Source organism: Colius striatus, chromosome 1 (assembly GCF_028858725.1).
Source record: "Colius striatus isolate bColStr4 chromosome 1, bColStr4.1.hap1, whole genome shotgun sequence".
Lineage (NCBI taxonomy): Eukaryota > Metazoa > Chordata > Aves > Coliiformes > Coliidae > Colius > Colius striatus.
Genome location: NC_084759.1, coordinates 183,366,976 through 183,387,498, shown reverse-complemented (window position 1 = coordinate 183,387,498; position 20,523 = coordinate 183,366,976). Strand labels below are relative to the sequence as shown.

Below are 20,523 nucleotides of genomic sequence, written 5' to 3'. Positions count from 1 at the left end.
AAAAGTGACCACTCCAAGGGCAGAATCCTTCCCGGAAAAGGGCTCATCTAATGCTTCTGCACGACTCATGTCTCACTTTAGCACTTAACATGAAGATTTATTGATCTGGAGGTGACTGCAGTGTATTTCATCTTAATTAAACTGGCTCACTCAGAGTAATTCTTGAAAATTAAAGTTTTAGCTTATGCTTTATGTGAATCAATTTTATTTCATGTCTTCACGGTGAAGATAACTTTTCTTTCATAAATTCACAAGCAGGAGCTCCAAGAAATCCCCTTTTGCCTCAAGATCTATAAAGCAGATCACAAAACCAATTTGATGTTATAGTTGTAACCAACACATTGCTCTGAACAAATCTTTCTCATTAGATATCTACATTCTCATAATTTTGTTCTTTCATATTTGCAATACTAAAAACTAAATAGAAAAATATTTGCAATATTTGAAACAGTTAATTCAGATGTAAACAATTAGTAAAAGTAAGTATGCAAATAAACATGAATATTAGAAATGACCAGAAGCTTCTTCATATTTCAAAATGATATTCAGGGTTGAGATAGCATCTATAAAACTTTTTCATAGAGCAAAGTACACCCACGGGAATCGTACTAGTAACATGGGAAGGATTTTTCCCTGAATTTTCCCCGTCCAACAGTTTCAGATATACTGCTGTGGAAGTGTTAAAATAAAAGAGCACAAAGTATATTTACTAACTTTGTGTCCATTTCAGATAGGAAGCATCCCAAACCCCAGTTTTTCTGAAACAGAAAAAAAAAATTGGTATTTAATTTTTATTTATGAACTGCCCCTTCTTTTTATTTTTAAATTTAAAATGTCCCTGAAAAACTTAATTTGACTTGGAACAATCTTCCTCAGTTTTGAAGGTTTTTGAAAAGTAAAGGAAAAGCCTAAGGTAGACCTGAAGTTATTACAAAGGAACTCCAGGTGTTTATACAGTTCTGATATGGAGATTATTTAACTTTCCTCTTTATCATGCTTTATTTAGAAACAAGAAAATAAGGATAAGGATATACTTGTATCATAGAATTGTTTGGGTTGGAAAAGACCTTGACGATCGAGTCCAACCGCTTACCCCACACTGCCAAGCCCACCACTAAACCATGACCCTCAGCACCTCATCTACACAGCACTTAAATACCTCTAGGGACAGTGACTTCACTACTTCCTTGGGCAGCCTGTTTCAGTATTTAACAACCCTTTCAGTGAAGAAGTTTTTCCTAATATCCAAACTAAACCTCCCCTGGTGCAACTTGAGGCCACTTCCTCTTGTTCTATCACTTGTTACTTGGGAGAAGAGAACGACCCCCATCTTAGAATGGTAGGGCTTGAAAGGACCTTTAGAGATCATCTAGTCCAACACTCCTGCAGAAGCAGGTCCACCTAGATCAAGTCACATAGGAACATGTCCAGGCGGGTCTTGAAGACCTCCAAGGAAGGAGACTCCACCACACCTCTGGGCAGCCTGTTCCATCTTGCTACAAGCTCCTTTCAGGTAGTTGTAAGGAGTGATAAGCTCTGCATAAACAGACCTTATATACATTATACAGACCTATATATACATGATACTAACATAAATAGACCTTAATCTACATGAATTTGCTTTAAGGCAATATTAAGGAGAAATATGTTCAAATGACATAAAATACAAAAATACTGCTTTCATAATGAGGCTAACCTGTTCATATTTTATATAGATACATCTTTACATTGTTATGCTTCCAAGGTATCCTTGACTTTTATTTTCTCATTTCTTGCACAGAAATAAATTAGTGGTGTGTCTCTGTAAAAAGGCATGAGAGTATCAGGCCTTCACTCACAACTGCTGATTATAACATTTATGGCACCCACTTCTCTTGCCTGAGAACACAAGTCTCAGAAATATTTCTGGTGATATACTGGAAGGTCAAATGGGTTTTCCAGCACGTGTTTCCAAAGTAAGACCCCCACTCTTCCTTCTACTCAAATGAATGCAAAGCCACTGCTTTGCATGACTTCAGCAGAAATACAAAAGAGATGCCACGATCAGTGGTTGTACCTACACTGCTGGCCAGTTGCAGACTGACAAATGCCCCGTGGTCCTCTGGCTGAGTTTGCTCCCCAACAGTATGTGCTTGCACGGCACCACACTGCGCAGCGCTGCCTGTGGTGCTGCCTCTGTGCTTACCCACTCCCAGCACTCCCCACTCCTCCCCTGCCTCTGCATCTAACTGATTCGTTGAACTACTGCTCAATAATGCCAACACTACACTGCTTATCATTGTTCCATGTAGAAATGCACGTGGGGCTACGTAGAGAAACTCTTATCTGAGAAAATTCTTCAAACACAAACCCAACAAATTCTGTAAAGGAAGTGGAGTAATATGGTATCCAAGAAGTAGATAAAGGACAATAAGAAAAATGAAATGACAGAATCTTGTTGTGGACTTCTTAGAAAACTGAAGAGAAACAGGAAAATGCTGGTAGACATTAGCACAAGACTCCAAAAATGCATTCTTCTTAATACATTGTGTTTCAAAGGCAAGTTAAGTGTTCATTAAAAAATCATGTGTACTATACCTGAACCTGCATCCCTCTCCTTCAGACAAAACCATGCTATTATAAACCTATTACCATTACTGGTTTTTAATTCATGTGGTAGAGATTGTCAAGAATCATATTCTTTCTTGCTGTAAAAGAATGTGGTTCCCTTGAAATGAAACACTGACTTGTTTTCTCAAGTACATCAGAAAATTGCTATGGACTTTGCTGTAGCTAAAGAGACTTAATGAGATGTAAAACTGAACTCACAGAGTCCATAAATAAACAAGAATACAGGCCCTTAGGTAAAAAACAGTTTCTTGCATGATCAGAAAGTATTTGTTTGTTTCCTACGATTAATTATAGGATTCTCAATTGAAAACAAAGCTCTCTCACTATTATAAGAACTGGGCCTGATGCTAAAACTTCCTTAGAATTTAAGGAGTTATTAAGGACAAGATCAAGGTTCATGCTATTGTTTCAAATTATTTCGAATTTACCAGCAGGTGGAAGAAGTAAATCTGGCTGTGACATCAGCAAGGTTTATTTGTTAGGCCTTTTGATTGGTTTGCGAGGCAGCATTAAGAAGCAAGGGAATTCCATCACCGCAAATCCTTTCAAATCAAACTCCAAGTAATCATAAGAAATCAAATTTCAAAATCAATTCATACAGACTTCTAAGTCATATACTGTGTTTATATTAGTGGTTTCTTTAATACTTTAGCCATGAGGATTAATTTTGGGAGGATGCTTGAACCATAGAGAAATAATACCAAACATGGTTTTATTTCCCTACATTATGTTGCTAAAAGATACACTTGTGAGATTTGAAATCAGGTAGGTGTTTCTCAGAATATTCTTAGAGTTAAAAAAAAATTAACATGCAGTCTTTCATAGGCAATGTTTACTAGGAATGGAGAATTACATCATGTGAAATATCAGTAGCAAGAACATGCTGAAGGTTAACTGCAGTGATTTTGAAATTTCACTTTAGCATATTCTGATAGTTGTGTATTTTAACTGGTTTGCAAATTACGTCTTGAAATACACATTTTCAGCTAAAAGTGATCACTAAGCTCAAAAGACCACTTACCTGGGTCCTCTAAAGGCATATCAACAATTACTTCGTCACTGTATTTTCCATATAGACCATTAGAACAAACAGCAACTATTTGAAGAACGTAACTTGTATTGGGCAGCAGATTATTTAGAATAGCCCCCTAAAAGAAAAAACACATTTAATCACTTACTTGCAAATAGGTATCAAATAACTGGAAATGTTAGTTTTTTCTAACATATTTTTCATATGAAACGTAAAGCTCCTTTCTTTTAGGAGTCTAACATATGATTTTGATATTTTATTTTCACAAATGTTTCTCAACATAAAAAAAACTCTTGTGAATTTTTACATGGAGGATACCAAATTATATAATTGTTTAATGCCAAACACTACTTTAAGTAATGTCTCTGGCAAATTATGAGTTTTTAAAGTGGGTTAGAGAAACAGATCAGCTTAGTAAAACGTCATGAAGTTGTAATCAGTAATTTAGTTTTTGGAGTAATATGATTGTACTGAATCTGATTAGTTGCTTGTGGAGGTCATTCTTGGTGAGTAATGAAGTTCAGATCACTCTTAACTGACTAAAGGTTTCACGGCTAAGGAGCTCTGAGACTGACATGGTCATAAACTTTTTGAGGATAGTACAGACAAAAGCGAAGAGCAATCTCTGAAACTTTTCTCTGTTCTGGTTAGAGAGGTGCTCTTTTTTTAAAAGTTGTTTTTGTGGCTTCACAGCCAAAAAAAGATGAAGTACAGCTTCTGTGAGCCACAGTCAAAGAACTAATTTTTAACTGAATCAGCTCTTAGCTACTGTTTAATCCCTTAAGAAAATTAACAGTGAATATTTTGCCATCACCCCTTTGTATGAAACTTGAAAAGTTTACAGTTACCAAGTCCTGATACCCGTCTGTCAGAAACTCATGCTTAGTCTGGTCTTCTCCATCCAACTGTTGATAAAAGACAGCAAATCGCTCAATTGTGGTGTCATATACAACCCGAGGTCTTTCCCATGTAACAAGAAGACTAGTATAATTCTTTGGATCAGATTGAACATTTTCAGGTTCTGAACTGCAAACTGGAAGAAAGAAAGAAGGAAAGACTATGATATTTATTACATGGTAGAAATTACTCTAAGATCTTGAGAAAATTATTGCAAGTCTTTCATGTACCTCAATTTTAGCTTTACAATAAAATATTTGAGATGTCAAGCACTATAACCAGAACCAGTATTTTAACAATAGATTTTCAAAAGCAAGTTAATTTGAGGACCAAGTAGCTTCCACCCTTTTAAACCACATTTTGTGAAATAATAATATCAAGTTTCCAAGAAATAAAATATAAAACATAAACCAGAGATACATATAAATGTCTTAGGGATGAAAAATCTCTGTTACTCTGTCTTTATGGGTCTATCAGAGTAGCATTAGAAGAGCTGCATACTCTCTTACCAACTAGAATAGATGATAATCTATAGTAGATTAGTTTTAGAGGTAAACCTATCACACTTGGATTTCCTCTCAAGGATGTTATAATCTTTTATAGATTATAAAGAAGAGACAAAATAGCAAATAAGGAGAAGCTAAGAAAGTATTAGTTTCACAGGCAGTAAATTTCATGTTACTGTATTTTAAGACTTCTGTTCTTTAAATTGCCCAGCTACTTGTTTGTGACTTTTGTGCAAACCATTACAGAATCATTTCCTATCTGGATAGATCAGGAAACATATTTTTCAAATCTCAGAATCTGTTTAAACCAAATTTTGACTATCTAGCAAAAGCAAAGAGAACAAACTATACAGAAAACTAAGAAAATAAGCACAGATTATTTGGAGTTCTCTTAAAGGAGGCAAACACCACAATGCTTTTGTGGACAATATTGTATTTTGAAAGATAGGAATTTTTTTTTTCCCTGAACTTTGCCACTTGAACACAGGAGGGCACTCGAACCCCTCAAAAAATATTTTGAAAACAATTGCTCCCATTCTGTTTGCAGGTGGGTAGTTCTAGTAGCTCTGGTCCAAACTAGTCAATATAGATTTTTTTTCGTTTGTCTGTTTTGTTTTTTTTTTTTTTTGTTTTATGTGTGTGAGCTAATGGTAGATGCAGTATTAACCTGAGTACAGTTGAGTTCTGTAGCTTGCTGGACTTTGAATCTACTTTTCTATGTATCTGACATGCCATTCTATTCATTACACTGAATTCTTTTAATTGCTGTAAAGCAAAAACAAATCAAAGAAACCAAAACCTCAAACCCCTCAAGTTGTGTACATTCCATTCTACAACTTGTAATTCCAACCCACTTCCACCAGATGGCAAAAGGAAATCATTAGACCAGCAAGGACACTTCCCAATTCTGAACATTGAGGCAGATGGCAGACTCTGATTTAATTATTTTTTAAATGAATCAACACATTCTTCAGCTATTTCTTTTTGAAAGTGTTTAAAACAACTCTCCCTGTTATAAACTTTTCTCTGCTGTCCCTTTCCCTCTCTTGTTCCTTTACTTCTCTAAGTGAATTTGGTTCTGAAATCTCTGACTGTATTCAGACTAATGGAGTAGTAGTCTAAAACTTTTAAAAGCATAAAATTGTCTCCAGTACAATTTCTTTCAGTTTCACTGTTTTCTTTTCCAGATGGTTTTTCCAACTGTTTATTTTTCCAAGAAAAAGATTTATCTTCCCTTTTGTTCTCCTTCTTTTGATGCTTAGTCCTGTTCATCTCAGCAGTTGCTAACAATATTGCGACATGACAGTCATCTGTGTACTATTTCACCTCAGTTCCTTCCCAAGCTGTTGTCTCTTGCCTTTCTTCTGATGCCCTCTCATCAGTCATCCTGTCTGTGCTCTTTCTTTTCCTGCCAGTCCTAGTAACACAGAAGTACTTTGCTTCTGCTGCCTTTTCCCGTTTTCCCTCTCCAAAGATTGGGAAAGACAAGGAGATCACACAATAACTTATCTAATAAATGACTTCTGCTCTAATACTAACTTTTAAATAATCTGGGCAAAGAAATGGAAAGAAAGGAAGTTCTGGAGTCTGAGTCTGAAGTCGCAGATATTCAACTGGATTACATGGAATTCATGGGAAGTCAAGAGACCTATTCAAACCTCTGCTTGAATTCAGACCTTGAATTCAGATCTCTGCTTTCCCCAGATCAGTACTTAGATGATGGTGTTGCATATCAGATCATGATAATGCACCTATCACTGCTTATTCTTCCGTGCAACAAAAAGCTACCCAGGTAACTTACAAGTTTTTAATTTAAACTGAATTAGACCACTGGGAAGCACCAGGGTAGGTCAGCCAAATCATTGTCAAAAACTGACTGTGCTGTTCTTCTCGACAAAAAGACATTTGTAAGCTGTCAGAATTTGGCTTATTTGGATGTGTATTTTAAAAAAAAACACCCACACCTGGCTTTAAGCTTCTCTGAGCTCGACACATTTGGAAGGTAACTACGTGTAGTTCTGAGGCTACACTGGATAATTTGGGGCATTTTTTTCCACATTTGTTGCTTTCTATTTTGTTTGATCTGCGTTTGAGATTTTTAGTTTGGAGTTAGTTTCGAGGAAAGGGGGCTGAGGGGAGACCTTATCACTCTCTGCAACTACCTAAAGGAAGTCATAGTGAGGTGAGGTCGGTCTCTTCTCCCAAGATAGAAGTTATAGGACCAAAGGAAGATGTATCAGGAGAGGTTTAAATTGGATATTAGGAGAAGTTTCCTCACTGAGAGGGTTGTTTCTTCACTGAAACAGTTGTCAAGCACTGTAAGAGGTTGACCAGAGAAGTGGTTGAGTCACCATTTCTGGAGGTATTTAAAAGATGTGTGGCTCAAGAGACGTGGTTTAGTGGCAGGGAGGTTGGATTAGACAATCTTTTGAGGTCCCTTCCAACCCTAAAGATTCTGTAAGACTCTGTGATGTGGCAGTGTTAGTCTTACAATTGACATGATGATCATCAAGTTCTCTTTCAACCTGAATGATTCTGTGATTCTATATTGTCAGTCTTGAATTCTAAGAACCCATTGTTTTTCACGTCTTTACTAAATCCAGGAAGATTAACAAGAATCATGTTTCTGAACTTAAAATACTTTGCTTCAAGACTGGAGTGGATGAGAAGTTTAGTCAAATCCTCAAGTTTAGCTGTTAAAATTAGTTATTTTAATCTACTTTTTAAATATACACACACATATATTTATAAACACATAACACATAGGAAAATGATCTTCTCCTTGTATCTAGCAACAGGACAAGGGGTAACGTGATGAAGCTGGAACACAAAAAGTTCCATTTAAATATAAGAAAAAACTATTTCACTGTGAGGAGCACTGGCACAGGCTGCCCAGGGAGGGTATGGAGTCTCCTTCCTTGAAGGTCTTCAAGTCCTGCCTGGACACGCTCCTGTGCAACCTGATCTAGGTGGAGCTCCTTCTGCAGGGGGGTTGGACTAGATGATCTCTAAAGGTCCCTTCCAACCCTTACCATTCTACGATTCTGTAATTCTATGACAGGGTGATCTGCTTGTTGGATGAAGGAAAGGCTGTTGATGTTGTCTACCTTGACTTTAGTACAGTATTTAACACTGTTTCCCACAGCATTCTCTTAGAGAAATTGGCTGTTCCTGGCTTGGATGGGCATACACATTCCTGGATGAAAAAACTAGTTAGATAGTCGGGTTCAAAGAGTCATTGTCGACGGAGTTAAATCCAGCTGGTGTCCAGTCACGAGTGGTGTCCCCCAGAGCTCAGTGCTGAGGCCACTCCTGTTTAATATCTTTATTGATGATCTGGATGAGGGGATAGCGTACACCCTTAGTAAATTTGCAGATTACAACAAGCTGGGTGGAAGTGTTTATCTGAGTGTAGGGAAGCTCTACAGAGAGATCTAGACAGGCTGGATGGCTGGGCCAAGGCCAATTCCATGAGTTTCAATAAGACCAAGTGCTGGGTCCTGCACTTGGGCCACAACAAGCCCCAGCAGTGCTACAGGCTTGGGGAGGAGTGGCTGAAAAGCTGCCAGGCAGAGAGGAACCTGGCAGTCTTGGTTTACAGTGGCTGAACATGAGCCAGCAGTGTGCCCAGGTGGCAAAGAAGATCAAAGGCATCCTGGCCTGTATCAGGAACAGTGTTGTCAGCAGCAGAAGGGAGGTGATCATTTCCCTGTACTTGGCTTTGGTGAGGCCACACCTCAAATACCGTGTCCAGTTTTGAGCCCCTCTGTATAAGAAGGACATTGAGGTTCTGGAGAGGATCCAGAGGTGGACTACCAACCTAGTAAAGGATTTGGAGCACATCTCATATAAGGAATGGCTGAGGATCTCGATAATCTTAAAGGTTTCTTCCAGCCAAAATGAAATGATTCTATAATTATTCTAAAATTACATGTAACACTAAGCAGGCTTGGGGAATAAAGTATCTCCCAGTGCCTATACACCAAGAACGTTGAGGTTATCACTGAGTGAAAATTTCTGACAATGTATTGTTGAAATTAGTTTATAATTGAATAGAAAAATTCTTTTAGCTTTTCTAAGGAAACTTAGCTTTACTTAAGAAATTCCATGTATTAATAACAGCAATGAATCAAGTGCTTAATCCTACTGCCTAATGAGAATCTATACTAAATCCCACCAGAGAAAACTGGGATTCTAGGTTTCACAACACAAAATAATTTTTCAGTTATCTACTTGACTAAGAACCACTCTTGTCACTTCTCTTTCATCATCTAAATGAATTTCAAAGATTATGTTTTCTCTGTTGCCTACAAGAACTTTGCAGGATTAAATATGTAATACATAAGCCTATTTACTCTTGGGGACTTAGGCATTCATGTTACAGTTTTTACATCCCAACAACTAAGTTCAGTGACTCTTAGGGTTTTTTATTTACCTTCTCTTAAAACGGAAGTAAAAATAGAAATGATCCTCTAATGATGTAAATTAGATAAATCCTTTAATTTGAGTGCATTTATAGATGTGTCTGTGCATAAATATGTATATTTACATGTACATGATGTTGTTGCATTTACATAGTGCAGTTATTAACAGAAATATATAATATTTATACAGGAAGAATTGAATTTTAGTGATTTCTTTCTGTTCCTCCTTGGTTATGTCCAAACCAGAACTTTTAACCTACAATTTGTTACTTTAAATACCTCATTTGGAAAAAATACTGCATGTGTTCACTGCCACATTAAAGTACAGGATACTTAAGCAGGAAGCTGCTTAAACTCAGTAGATTGAAACCCATTTGCTTGATATTATATAAGTCTCCATACACAAATATTTTAGATGCTCTGTACACCATATTTTACCATTACACATACGGGAATGATCTCCTAATTTTAAATGGCATAACTCAATGCAGAAAAGGATCTTAACTTACTGCAGCTCAATTCCATATTTCTTCTCCAAGCTTCAAAATTTCAAGTGCTATTTAGTATCTAAAGAAAAAAATCCTTCCAGAACAGGTATTTCTTGGCTTAGACCTATGCAAAAAAATTAACAACCTTGGCACGTGTCTGAGGAGTTCATGACAAAATGAGGTCAAAACAGAAATGTCACTGACTGGTTATAGAAATGAAGTAGGAAATCTATCCCATGCAGCATTGTGGCCAAACAGTGTGATGTACTTGTGCAGGAAATGCAGCCCTCCATCACTTCTGAATGATGAACATCTCCTAGTTTGTATGCAAGTTTCATAAACAGGATCCTTCTGGTATGGAAAAAAACATATCCACCCAACCAAGAAAAACTAAAATGAAACCACAATTCTTTCTCATCTGGAGAACACCTACACCACCTGCTTCAGACATCTGCCTATGTCTATTTAGTGCGCAGTTCAGTGCAACTGAATTTAAGAATCTACAGGTATCCTCACCCGAGAAGCAACATAATGCCCCAAAATTAGATGTTGACTATTTATTCTTCTGTGCTCGTGCGTACAGAAATCATTGGCTTCCATATTCAGTCCTATATCTTATTTCCCATTACATAACATGTTCTTTTGGTCTCATAACCTTTGTAAACTTCCCTGAGGTTTTGGGTAAAGCAGAGAAGAGTCCGGCTTCTGAAATTCTCTCCATCTGTCACTTTTTCAGCACATTACACAAAATGAATTTGGTGACCTCACTTCAGCCTCACTTGGAAAAGTGTCCACATTACACAACAAAGAACCAAATGGGCTTGTAAAACAAAATCCTCTTGCAGCTCCTGAAAAGGAAGCTTTGTTTAAGTCTGAAACACATTAAAAGAGTAATGCAAGAAAGCTTGAACTGACGGTGATCTTCATGGAACGTATGGTCAAGACAAGCATTTAATTTTCCACTCCATTTAATCTGACATGTTTTATGATTGCAATTTTTTTTGTCTCTAGAGTGATAGACTTATGAGTAGTAATACAGCATGCTACTTTCTACCCAATTTAAAATGAATATCTTCATACTAGGATGAATCTTTTACTGAAAATTGTCTTTCAACCTGTGAAGGGAGCAATGACTATTCAGTAAATACCTGCTTCATGAATTTCCTCTTGTCCAGTGTAAGAGGAAAACACTTGCCCAAAGAACTTATATTGCTGCTCTCGAAAGTTGTTTTGCAGGTAATCCATCAGCATAACATAACCAGACTGCTGCATTGTAAGGACTTCACAAAACACTGCTAACTAGAAGAGGTGAGGAGAAACAGAAGTCAGAAGTCATTAAAAAATAACCAGAACAGGCAAAAAAAAACATGGGGAAATGATGTTGAGTAAAATCTTCCAGTTGAGTTCTCCCAAGTGGCACTGAATTTTTGTTCTTCAGTGCCAGCAGTACAGATACAGTAGTATCTAGTAGTTTAATTCACCTGTGTTTCTTGGTGACTCTGCCGTTGGAGCTATGCTCTGCCCAGTCACTACCATTCAGTCAGGGGAATCTGGAAAGAGTGTTTTGCACTCCTCTTTATCTGAGCTAGAAGTCCAGACAGCCTGCAATTAAAAGTGTGTTCCTACTCTCTTCTAAGGCAAAAAATGACTCAGAATCTAGTCCCTAACTGAAACAGGGAAAGATAGCACATTCAAGTAATAGTTACACTTTCTGATTTAAAGGCTGCATGAAAAAAAAGAAAACTAGGTAAAAGAAAAGCCAGGTTGTTGGGCTGGCAATGAATGCCTTGAGCTTTTACTGTATACATGGCAACCACTTTTCTTTGAGATGTACGACTGATTGGTTGTAATATATTAAACAAATTACCTGGTCCTCAGAAATACTAATGGTGTCTTTAAACACAATCCATTCAACTGTTTCAGAGCAGGGAGGCGTTGATAAAGATCCATTGTAAGTGTAATATTTGTCTGTTGCGTTCGGCAAAAGGTTCAGCAAAACAAATGGTTCTAATGCAGCTTGTTTTCCTGCAAAAAAAAATTAAATATTTAGTCAGAAAGTTAAAATACTGCAGAAGCAATAAAGAATTAGAAATCGCACTCTCCAAGAATTACCATTACAGGAACATGCTAATTTTGAGGCTATTCAAAATTTGACCTACAGAGAGATTAGCAAATAAATTGCTGAGCCTTTTCTATTTAGTTTTAATGAGTACTGTTCAATAAGGACTTTGCTTACTTGGGCAGGTATAATGAGTTACTCCAGTAATAAATAATCGGTACATTGGTTCACAAGAATTTGTTCACCTCTGGGTTTACTTGTAAATGGGCAAGACGCCAAACGTTTGTCTCACTTGTGACTTTCGAAGAAAAAACATGTGAAATCCTTGTTCCCAGTGGCATAGCATGGCTTCAAAGTCTCCTTGAATTCAGTTGAGTAGCTAAGTGTCTTGTAGGACCTTAACCTCTGCAGAAAATCACTGCCTGGGCAATTATCACCATGTTAGACCTGAGAGTTATATTATTCATGATTTCTGTGGAATGGGGTTTTTAAAAAATGGTGATAATACTGTGAAAAACTGTAACAGCTTTACATAAAGCAGAGAAGGATGAAAAAACCTCCTCCACATGAGAATGACTATTCTGTTTATTATCCTGTGAAAATAGTACCACGTCTTTGAGGTCTGCAGTTTACATGGTACCTTATCTGCTGGAAGCATGCATGAGGAATTGCTGGGAGTTCATCCACAGAAAGGTATGTTCATGCTGACATGGCCACAAGGCCCAGTAACAAAAATCCACAGAATGCTACTGGCTTCCTCAAGGCAGATTTTTTCAGTCCATGACAATTACCAATCTGGTGACAATTATCTGCCTTATCATCTAGTGCATCTGAAATAATATTTGTTTTTACACCTTGGAATAATGTCTATCTTTATAAACCTTATTTCAATCTAAAGTTACTGATTTTAAATTTCTCCCTATTTGATATGTATTCACTTATGAATACCTAATGAATTTTCAGACTGGGCATTAACTTGTGGTTTTACAGGTATGATACTTCTTAAGTCCTGTATGAACTTCTGACCTGTCTTTGACTTCGTAAGTCCTTACAGATTCGGTGAGAGCAGCAAATTACATTAAAAGTTTACTACAAATCATTGATGCTTTTCTTCTGTACAGTGACTCTTCCACTGAGCTGAGGTTTAAGAGCTGTCTCCTTCCCCCTCTCTTACCCATGTGTCATAAAGGCAGAACTTTTAGCAGAGTTGAGTAAAGCCCATCCTTCTACTTCTCCTGTCAACATGTGAATCGACCTTCAGACAGAAGCTATCACCACTATTTGGTATGTGTCTGGTTAAAACATTCTTCCCTCAGTAAAGATATACGTCCAGTCTATTTCATACAGATGCTTCAGGACACAAAACTTCTCATTTACAGCAGGCATCCTGCTATACATTTGCAACTGTGGATTTTAAAATGCCCTTTAATGCAATGGACAGCCTAGATTCTGAAACCAGAACCCTTACAAAGAATGATGAGAAACAGAGACTTTTTTCAGAAGGAACAAGACTGCTCCTCTGCAGAGCTTGAGAATTCAGCAACTGGGATTTAAGTACGCTCAGTACAGATATGACTGACAAGGACAGATCATGTACATCACAGACAAGGACAGAGTGTGCCCATTCACTTTTCTTCAGGAGAAACAACTTGATTTACTCATGACCTGAATTTTCAGAGCTCATTTGCATTTTATTAAAAACTGATATTCCACTCATTGTTGAAGTGCCACGTAGTGACTGCATCTTGAATCTTTCTGCTGACAGTTTTACAGCTCCTTCCAAGGCTGTAGGATAGTGTCTGCCTTGATGTATTACTCGTTCTCCTTTGTGCTTCACACAAGATGACACACAAAGATAATGAATCTTAACTGCTATATACTTCTCTCTGCTCTGTCTTTGCAATTTTTGAAAGTTGCTACCTTTTATATTTGTTGAATGATGTTTGTTTTCTGGAGAAAAACAATGTCTATTTTAGTGTCATACTCTTTAAAGCTTTTAAACACTAATAGCTTTCTACACTTTTAACCTATTGATCTTAAGAGACTTTAAAAAGCTCAAGTATTGCTATATACGGGAAAACTGAGACAAAGTTAGCCATCTACTTAAGGTCATGGCCATGACGTAAGAAAACATCCCTGTTCAAGATAGTGCTTTCTTTCATGAAACCATCATGAAACTGAGCTAGAAACAGAGTCCAGATCTCCCAATGCACCACCCTCAAGTCCATGTGCTCTGACATGAGGAATTCTAAAACACCAAACTGAGAACATTCAGTTTGAATAATCCTAGTACAAAAATAACACAAGATAACTCGATTATTTCAGATTTACACAGGAGCTACAGAAAGAAAGAATTAAACTCCACCGAGTTTATGGTCTCACACTTGGTAAGAGACATGTTGGATAGCTGCAACAGGGTTATGTGGCTTGCAACAACATCTACCAATATGTGACTAAGAAAACACACAGAATAAACCAGGCATTTCTCTTGATTTAGCATTTAAAGAGTTGCAAATTCCTCATGATAATTATTCATTTATACTTATCACTGTTGTTACAAATATTCAGTCTTAAGGTAAATAAATTGTAGAACTACAGAATACCTCATGTTAAAATCCCTGCTCCTCACAGGGCTACCTAAAACTAAACCATATGACTTAGAGCATCATCCAGATGCTTCTTGAACTCTGACAGGCTTGGTGCTGTGCTCCAGGTGCTCTTTGCGTGAATTCCAGTGACTGACCATTCTCACAGGGATGAACCTTTTGCTAATGTCCAATCTGAAATTGTTCTGACATGTCATTCCACTTCCTCGTGTTCTATGGCTGGCTCCAGAGAGAGGAGATCAGCACCTTCCCCTCTGCTGCCCTCCTTGAGGAAGTTACAGTGGTGAGGTCGCACCTCAGCCTTTGCTTCTTGAAGCTGAACATACTGAGTGACCTCAGTCGCTTCCTGTAAATCTCATTCTTGAGACCTCTCACCATCTTGGCCACCCTCCTCTGGACACACTCTGATAGTCTGATGTCCTTATATTGAAACATCCAAAATTGCACATGATACTCAAGTTGATACCACAACAGTGCAGTGCAGAGTGGGACAGTAACCTCCCTTCATTGTGCTTGATGTACCTCAGGATGTAGTTGGGCCAATTTGTACATACAACTACAACTATTCTCTCCCAGGTAGAGAATCTGTCACTTGCTGATGTTAAATTTCATATGGCTGGTGATTGTCTAGCTTGCTTGTCTACCCAGATGACTTTTGTTGTTTCTAACAAAATGGACACAGCTGAGCTCTAGAAAACAGTGTTCCCCAATGTCTTTAAGGTTTCATAATTACACTGAAATGGAATTCAATCAGTAATCAATAAAACACGGAGGCAGACTTACCAAAACGACTAACACTATCCACTCCATTAATGATCGAATTATAATCCGGATTATTTTCTAGTCCAATCTGTTAAAAAGAAATTGCATTACAAGCTCCACGAGAAAAAGAGAAAGCAATACAAGCTTCTTGAGAAAAAGAGAAAGTTGCAGTTTAACACCAAAATTATAGATGACTTAAAGCAGAGAAAATGTTATTTTGCACATTTGCTTCTCTGCAAGAATAAATTAGAAAGACATATGCAAATTTTTAACTCGGTGATCATGCATTGGAACCAGTTAAATTCAGTCTGAACATCTGCCATGTTTCAAAGCTTGTTTAATAACACAAAGATATACTTTGTTTACCTCAAACAAAATTGATAAAGCTCTTAACTTTCCATTTCCTTTAATTGCATCTTCAAAATTTGTAAACTGATCTGCATCATAGCAGTAGATTTGCATCTGCAAATAAAAATATGTTCAAATGTTATATACACAAAATTAATCAGTGCAGTTATTTATATTCCCATTTTAAGAAAAAAGTCCAAGAAAATTTTCATTACAAATATATGTATATCTTATTTATGTCACATAAACTATCTGAAGATACAGAATGGAATTCATAAGCTGTTCACTACCTAAAAACAACCACTTCTGGAAAGTCTCTGAGTGGGCAGGAGTGATCCTTGCAAGGAGCACAATGCTCTCCAGGGATAATACAGTAAGCAGAGACAACTTACTGATATTGGACATCTAACCTAGAGTACTCAGGTCGGATGAGTCTTGATATCAGTGGTAAAAGATGAAAAATAAGACAGGATGTCTTTACTGCATTTGCCTTGCCATAAGTGCAGAAGAGCATCAGTAATAAAACACTATCAGGTATTTTATGCCCACAATTGACTGCTGTCACGGGCATTGGGTTTATTGCACCCCTTTCTCTGGATGCAGTTGAGAAGCCTTTTCCAGTGGTGGGTCACGAACACAAATGAGGGAGTCTCCTGCTCCTTCTAGCTCTTCGAGTGATGATGATGAGGACAATATTGTCTTCAATGCCTTGGCCAGACAGTTGGGGTGTGAGTGGGAATTTTTAAATAGCTAAGGCAGTAAAGGAAATGACATTGCCTGGGGAACACTCCTGGCTCACAGCTCTCCACGGGAGTTTTGGACAACCTTGGCTCTATTGCTTTGCTCTGACATAAAAGTCCAAAGTGCTTAGAGTGAGAAGCAGCACGGTTACCTGCCACAATTGCATCTTTTTAGCCAGAAAGTGGTCACAATACCAGCCCTTTCCAGTGACATGGGCCACGCTTTGTCTCAGTAGAGGCCAGCAGCTTCCATGGGCTCCCAGTAAAGCCTCAGCTTTGAAAAGTCCACTTGCATATTGAACAACTAACTGCTGTACAACATGATGGACAAAACTCGTAGGAGTGTAACTGTCAGTGAGAGCTTGAACTCTGTCAGTTTAGCACGACCAATGCCTAATATTTTAGGAGATGTGTGTGAAAATGCACAGTTTAGACATCCTCAGCACATCACAGAATAACGCCTTACACTGCCCTCCTCAAATGCATCATTTAAATATTACTTCTTTGGATTTAAGTGAATGATTATATTTGCAAACAGACTTCAATCAAGTGATTAAGTATTTAGTAAACAGTATTACATTTTGCAGAATGACAAATTGCCAAAGTCTGTTCTGTACTTTACCTCAAGAGGAAATTTTTGTCCTTCTAAACTGTGTTCTGATCCATCTGACGACACATTGCATTTACCCCAGTGAAATGTGATCTTGCTTGCTTTGAATATGGTGTCTAAACCACCTCCACTTACATAATAATCATTTGTCAGGTTAATTTCCACTGAACAAAGAGAAAGAGAGAGGGAAAAAACGAGTGTAAATGTAAAAGTCAGCCAAGGCATCTATGACTCTCATAGCTCAGCATTAGGCACTTAAAGGTAAACTATAGTGCGCCTTCTTCCCCATAATTCATAAACAATTTGACAGGAAATTGGTTATTTAAACAAAGTAGTAAGTGTGGTAATTGACTGTTAGCACAGAGAAAGATGTTTCAGTACATGCTGCAATTTATAATATAGTCATCTAGTAAAGTGCACTATTATATTGGTCTCCTGTTGTCTGCAACTAGCCACAGAATTACACTAAAAAGCTCAGTAAAGTGGCTTAGCCACCAATCTGATCATTTAAGAAAAGAAACTCCTGAAATACATAGCTTCCTGAAAGCACTCATGTTTGTAACAAAAAGGAAAATACCCTCCCACCTTTATTATCTTAATTCTACATTACATATCATGAGGCAACACATGAGAAGAAACTTCTAGCCAGTTCCTAGGAAGACTATCCTGTGTGTGAGATCCCTTAGCTGCAGAGCAATCTTGTGTGGGAGGAGGAGGTGATGACAAGTCTTCAGCTGGACATAACTGTACACAAACTGTAGCTGGAACTAAGCATTTGTCTTCTGGAGAGAATGGGAAGGTTGGAATAGACGGAAGCCCACATTTGGCTTTCCCATCTCCAGTGACTGTGAATTGTTTGACTTCTCAGTAAAATAGCATTAATGGTGTTGAGTTTCATTACATGTCTTTCCTTGAGACTTTGAAGATAATTTTAACTGCTGTTCTTTTTATAATATCTGAATTGCCATAGATGAGGAAGGGATCAGTTCACTTTCATGGACTTTAAAGAATGCTTCCTCTGGGATCTCTTGAAAAGATTACCTCATCTAGTAGGGAAGTAAGAGGGAAGTCAGCCATTTGTATGTAGGAAGTACACAATAGGGCTAAGAACAGAAATTAGGAACAATGACTGGTTTAGGGGTCCCATTGGCACTGGCATAAGGTCAAAGATAGTTTTCAAGAGATTCCTTCCTCCATACCTGTGCCTAAAATAAGAAACAATACTTCCAACAAGCAGCTTCTAGTTACTGTTATCCTGGATTTATACAGCAAAGTGGTTGCAAGAAGATTTGTCTGACTATGTAAATGCCACCATAAGTTCCTTTTACATCTGGGAGAAACAGGCACTTGTAGGCATAAATCATGTCTTTCTAAAACACAGTTCTACGATAGGTAAGACAAATGAGTCCATAAAAGCACCTATTTATCTTTTTTGGTTGTAAGAAGCAGCCTAAGTGAGTAATTCAGATGCAAGCTTCTGCATTACAGGTGTGGTGAATCCCATCCTGAGTTTCTGAAACCACAACTCATCCATGTAGTGTTTCCCGATGAGCAAGTAATGTATACATACTTATAAAAAGTCATTTTTGTATACTTGTTATAATTCTAATATGTAGTAATAATTATCATTATTTCATAGCAAATGCTAAATTACTGTTTAGCTTCAATGAAGTGCTCATGATGGGACGATAGTCATGATGTGATTACTTTGACTCACTCTGTCCACACACACAATTTTCACTTGTGTTTCAATGATTTCTGTATTATGCTTGGCTACTGTCATCATCTGGTTGTGTTCTTTTTTCATTGAACAGACTAATTCAGAATGCACAAGCTAAGGAAAAGTGAAATGAAAATGTTTCACTAAAAGACCTTGGTTGATTGTCTATCCTACATCACTTTTCTTATTTAACTCCAAACATGAAATCTGACTTTTTACCTGTTTTACCAGTGTTGCGAATGAAAGTATCTTCCAAGGTTTCCTTTTCCCATCCATGGAATTTAAGTTTCTTCAGATTTACATTTACTTGGGTAAGACCTTCATCTATATTAATAGGAGATTGTTTGGCACCATTGCAGGCAGAATATTTCTTTCCCCAGTTCTTTTGGTTCAAAGTTCCTAGAAACCAAAACATTTGGTGTAAATAAAATTAAAATGCGAACTGGCATCCATGCATTTTATCTAATGTGGAAAAGCTGAAACACAGTTTGCAATTTGTGACCAGAGTATCTGCCTTTCTTTTAGGTCTCATCTGTAGCAATACTTAGCACACCTACCACTGCAATCTGCTTTCAAGACCTAAGTCACCTTTGGACCATTTTAGACATCATACATGCACTCACAAATCTCTAGGAAAAGCAGAAAACAACAAAAAATCTCTCACTTCACAAAATGTAGAGGAATAATAAATAAATAAATGCCTTCAGACAAAATAAATTTGCATTCAAAAAGGCATGGGAATTACTGCAAAACCTTCCTTTCCAAACAACTCTTTAAATCAAATGAATGTCATTAACATTCCTTCTGCCCAATGAAGTCAGCCATCCAGTAAGATTATCACATAAAAGAGAGCAACACAATATTTAAAAAAAATCCTTACAGAGATTGAAAAAGGTAAAGTGATTCTACCCTGAAAAAGGAAAAAGGTTATTGATGCTGCAGCTGGAGAGCCTGTCTGTATGGCCCGACCACCCACGCATGCTCCAGCCACCTTCCCTCACAGCTGCAGGGTGGGAGCAGCCAGGAGTTTTGTGCTGCAGCCCAGCTCCTTCAGGGGACACAGACAGCACATCCTTCAGCAAAGACTGGGTTATTTTCTGGAAGAAATGTGCAAGTATCCTACAGGTCAGTGGGAGAGGTTAGCAGCTGCTCTGAGAATCTTTTGTTTACAGAATGTAGTAATACAAATAATAAACCATTTTGTGTATGTTTATGCATTTGCATAGATATAAATATTTTTTTCTGACAGGCAATTCTGGTAACACTTCAAAGGGCTAATTAAAACCAAGAGCTGACTGCACAGACCTAGGGAAATATAATTGCTTCTGTTAGCTTCCCACTTAGTATTAGTTAAGAGCTAATATTAGTGCATTCAATGCACACATTAAATGTGCCGAAAGCAGCTAGTGCTCATTTACAGGCTGCTGCACTACATCTAAGATGGTCCACGAAAGATCTGCTGTGTTGTACCCAAGGCAAGGGTAGCCCTCATACTGCACTCAGAAAGCTCAGAAAGAGAAGAAGAGATGCAACCAGTCCTGTAACCATGACAATAGGCAGTAATACAGGAAGCTCATCTGGTTAGTGAGCTACCTAGAAACAAACTTGTGCTGAATTATTCAGCCACTATCAAGCAAGTTACCGGTATCACCATGCTGCATCAGAAGTACTGCAAGCATTTTCAGGGATGCGTCAAGAAGAGTGTGGCCAGCAGGTCTAGGGA

The 20,523-nt window shown here is 37.6% G+C and overlaps 1 protein-coding gene across 1 annotated transcript in view; it reads right to left on the bottom strand.

Moving 5' to 3' along the window:
- Positions 1-20,523, bottom strand: part of PTPRZ1 (protein tyrosine phosphatase receptor type Z1) — a 139,168-nt gene that overhangs the window by 40,234 nt on the left and 78,411 nt on the right. The window contains exons 3-10 of the mRNA XM_061988747.1: positions 19,020-19,199; positions 17,093-17,244; positions 15,749-15,844; positions 15,404-15,470; positions 11,823-11,980; positions 11,104-11,254; positions 4,489-4,673; positions 3,632-3,758 (exon numbers count right to left, since the gene is read on the bottom strand). Coding sequence (XP_061844731.1) covers positions 3,632-3,758; positions 4,489-4,673; positions 11,104-11,254; positions 11,823-11,980; positions 15,404-15,470; positions 15,749-15,844; positions 17,093-17,244; positions 19,020-19,199 — 1,116 coding nt within the window. The remainder of the gene's footprint in view (positions 1-3,631; positions 3,759-4,488; positions 4,674-11,103; positions 11,255-11,822; positions 11,981-15,403; positions 15,471-15,748; positions 15,845-17,092; positions 17,245-19,019; positions 19,200-20,523) is intronic.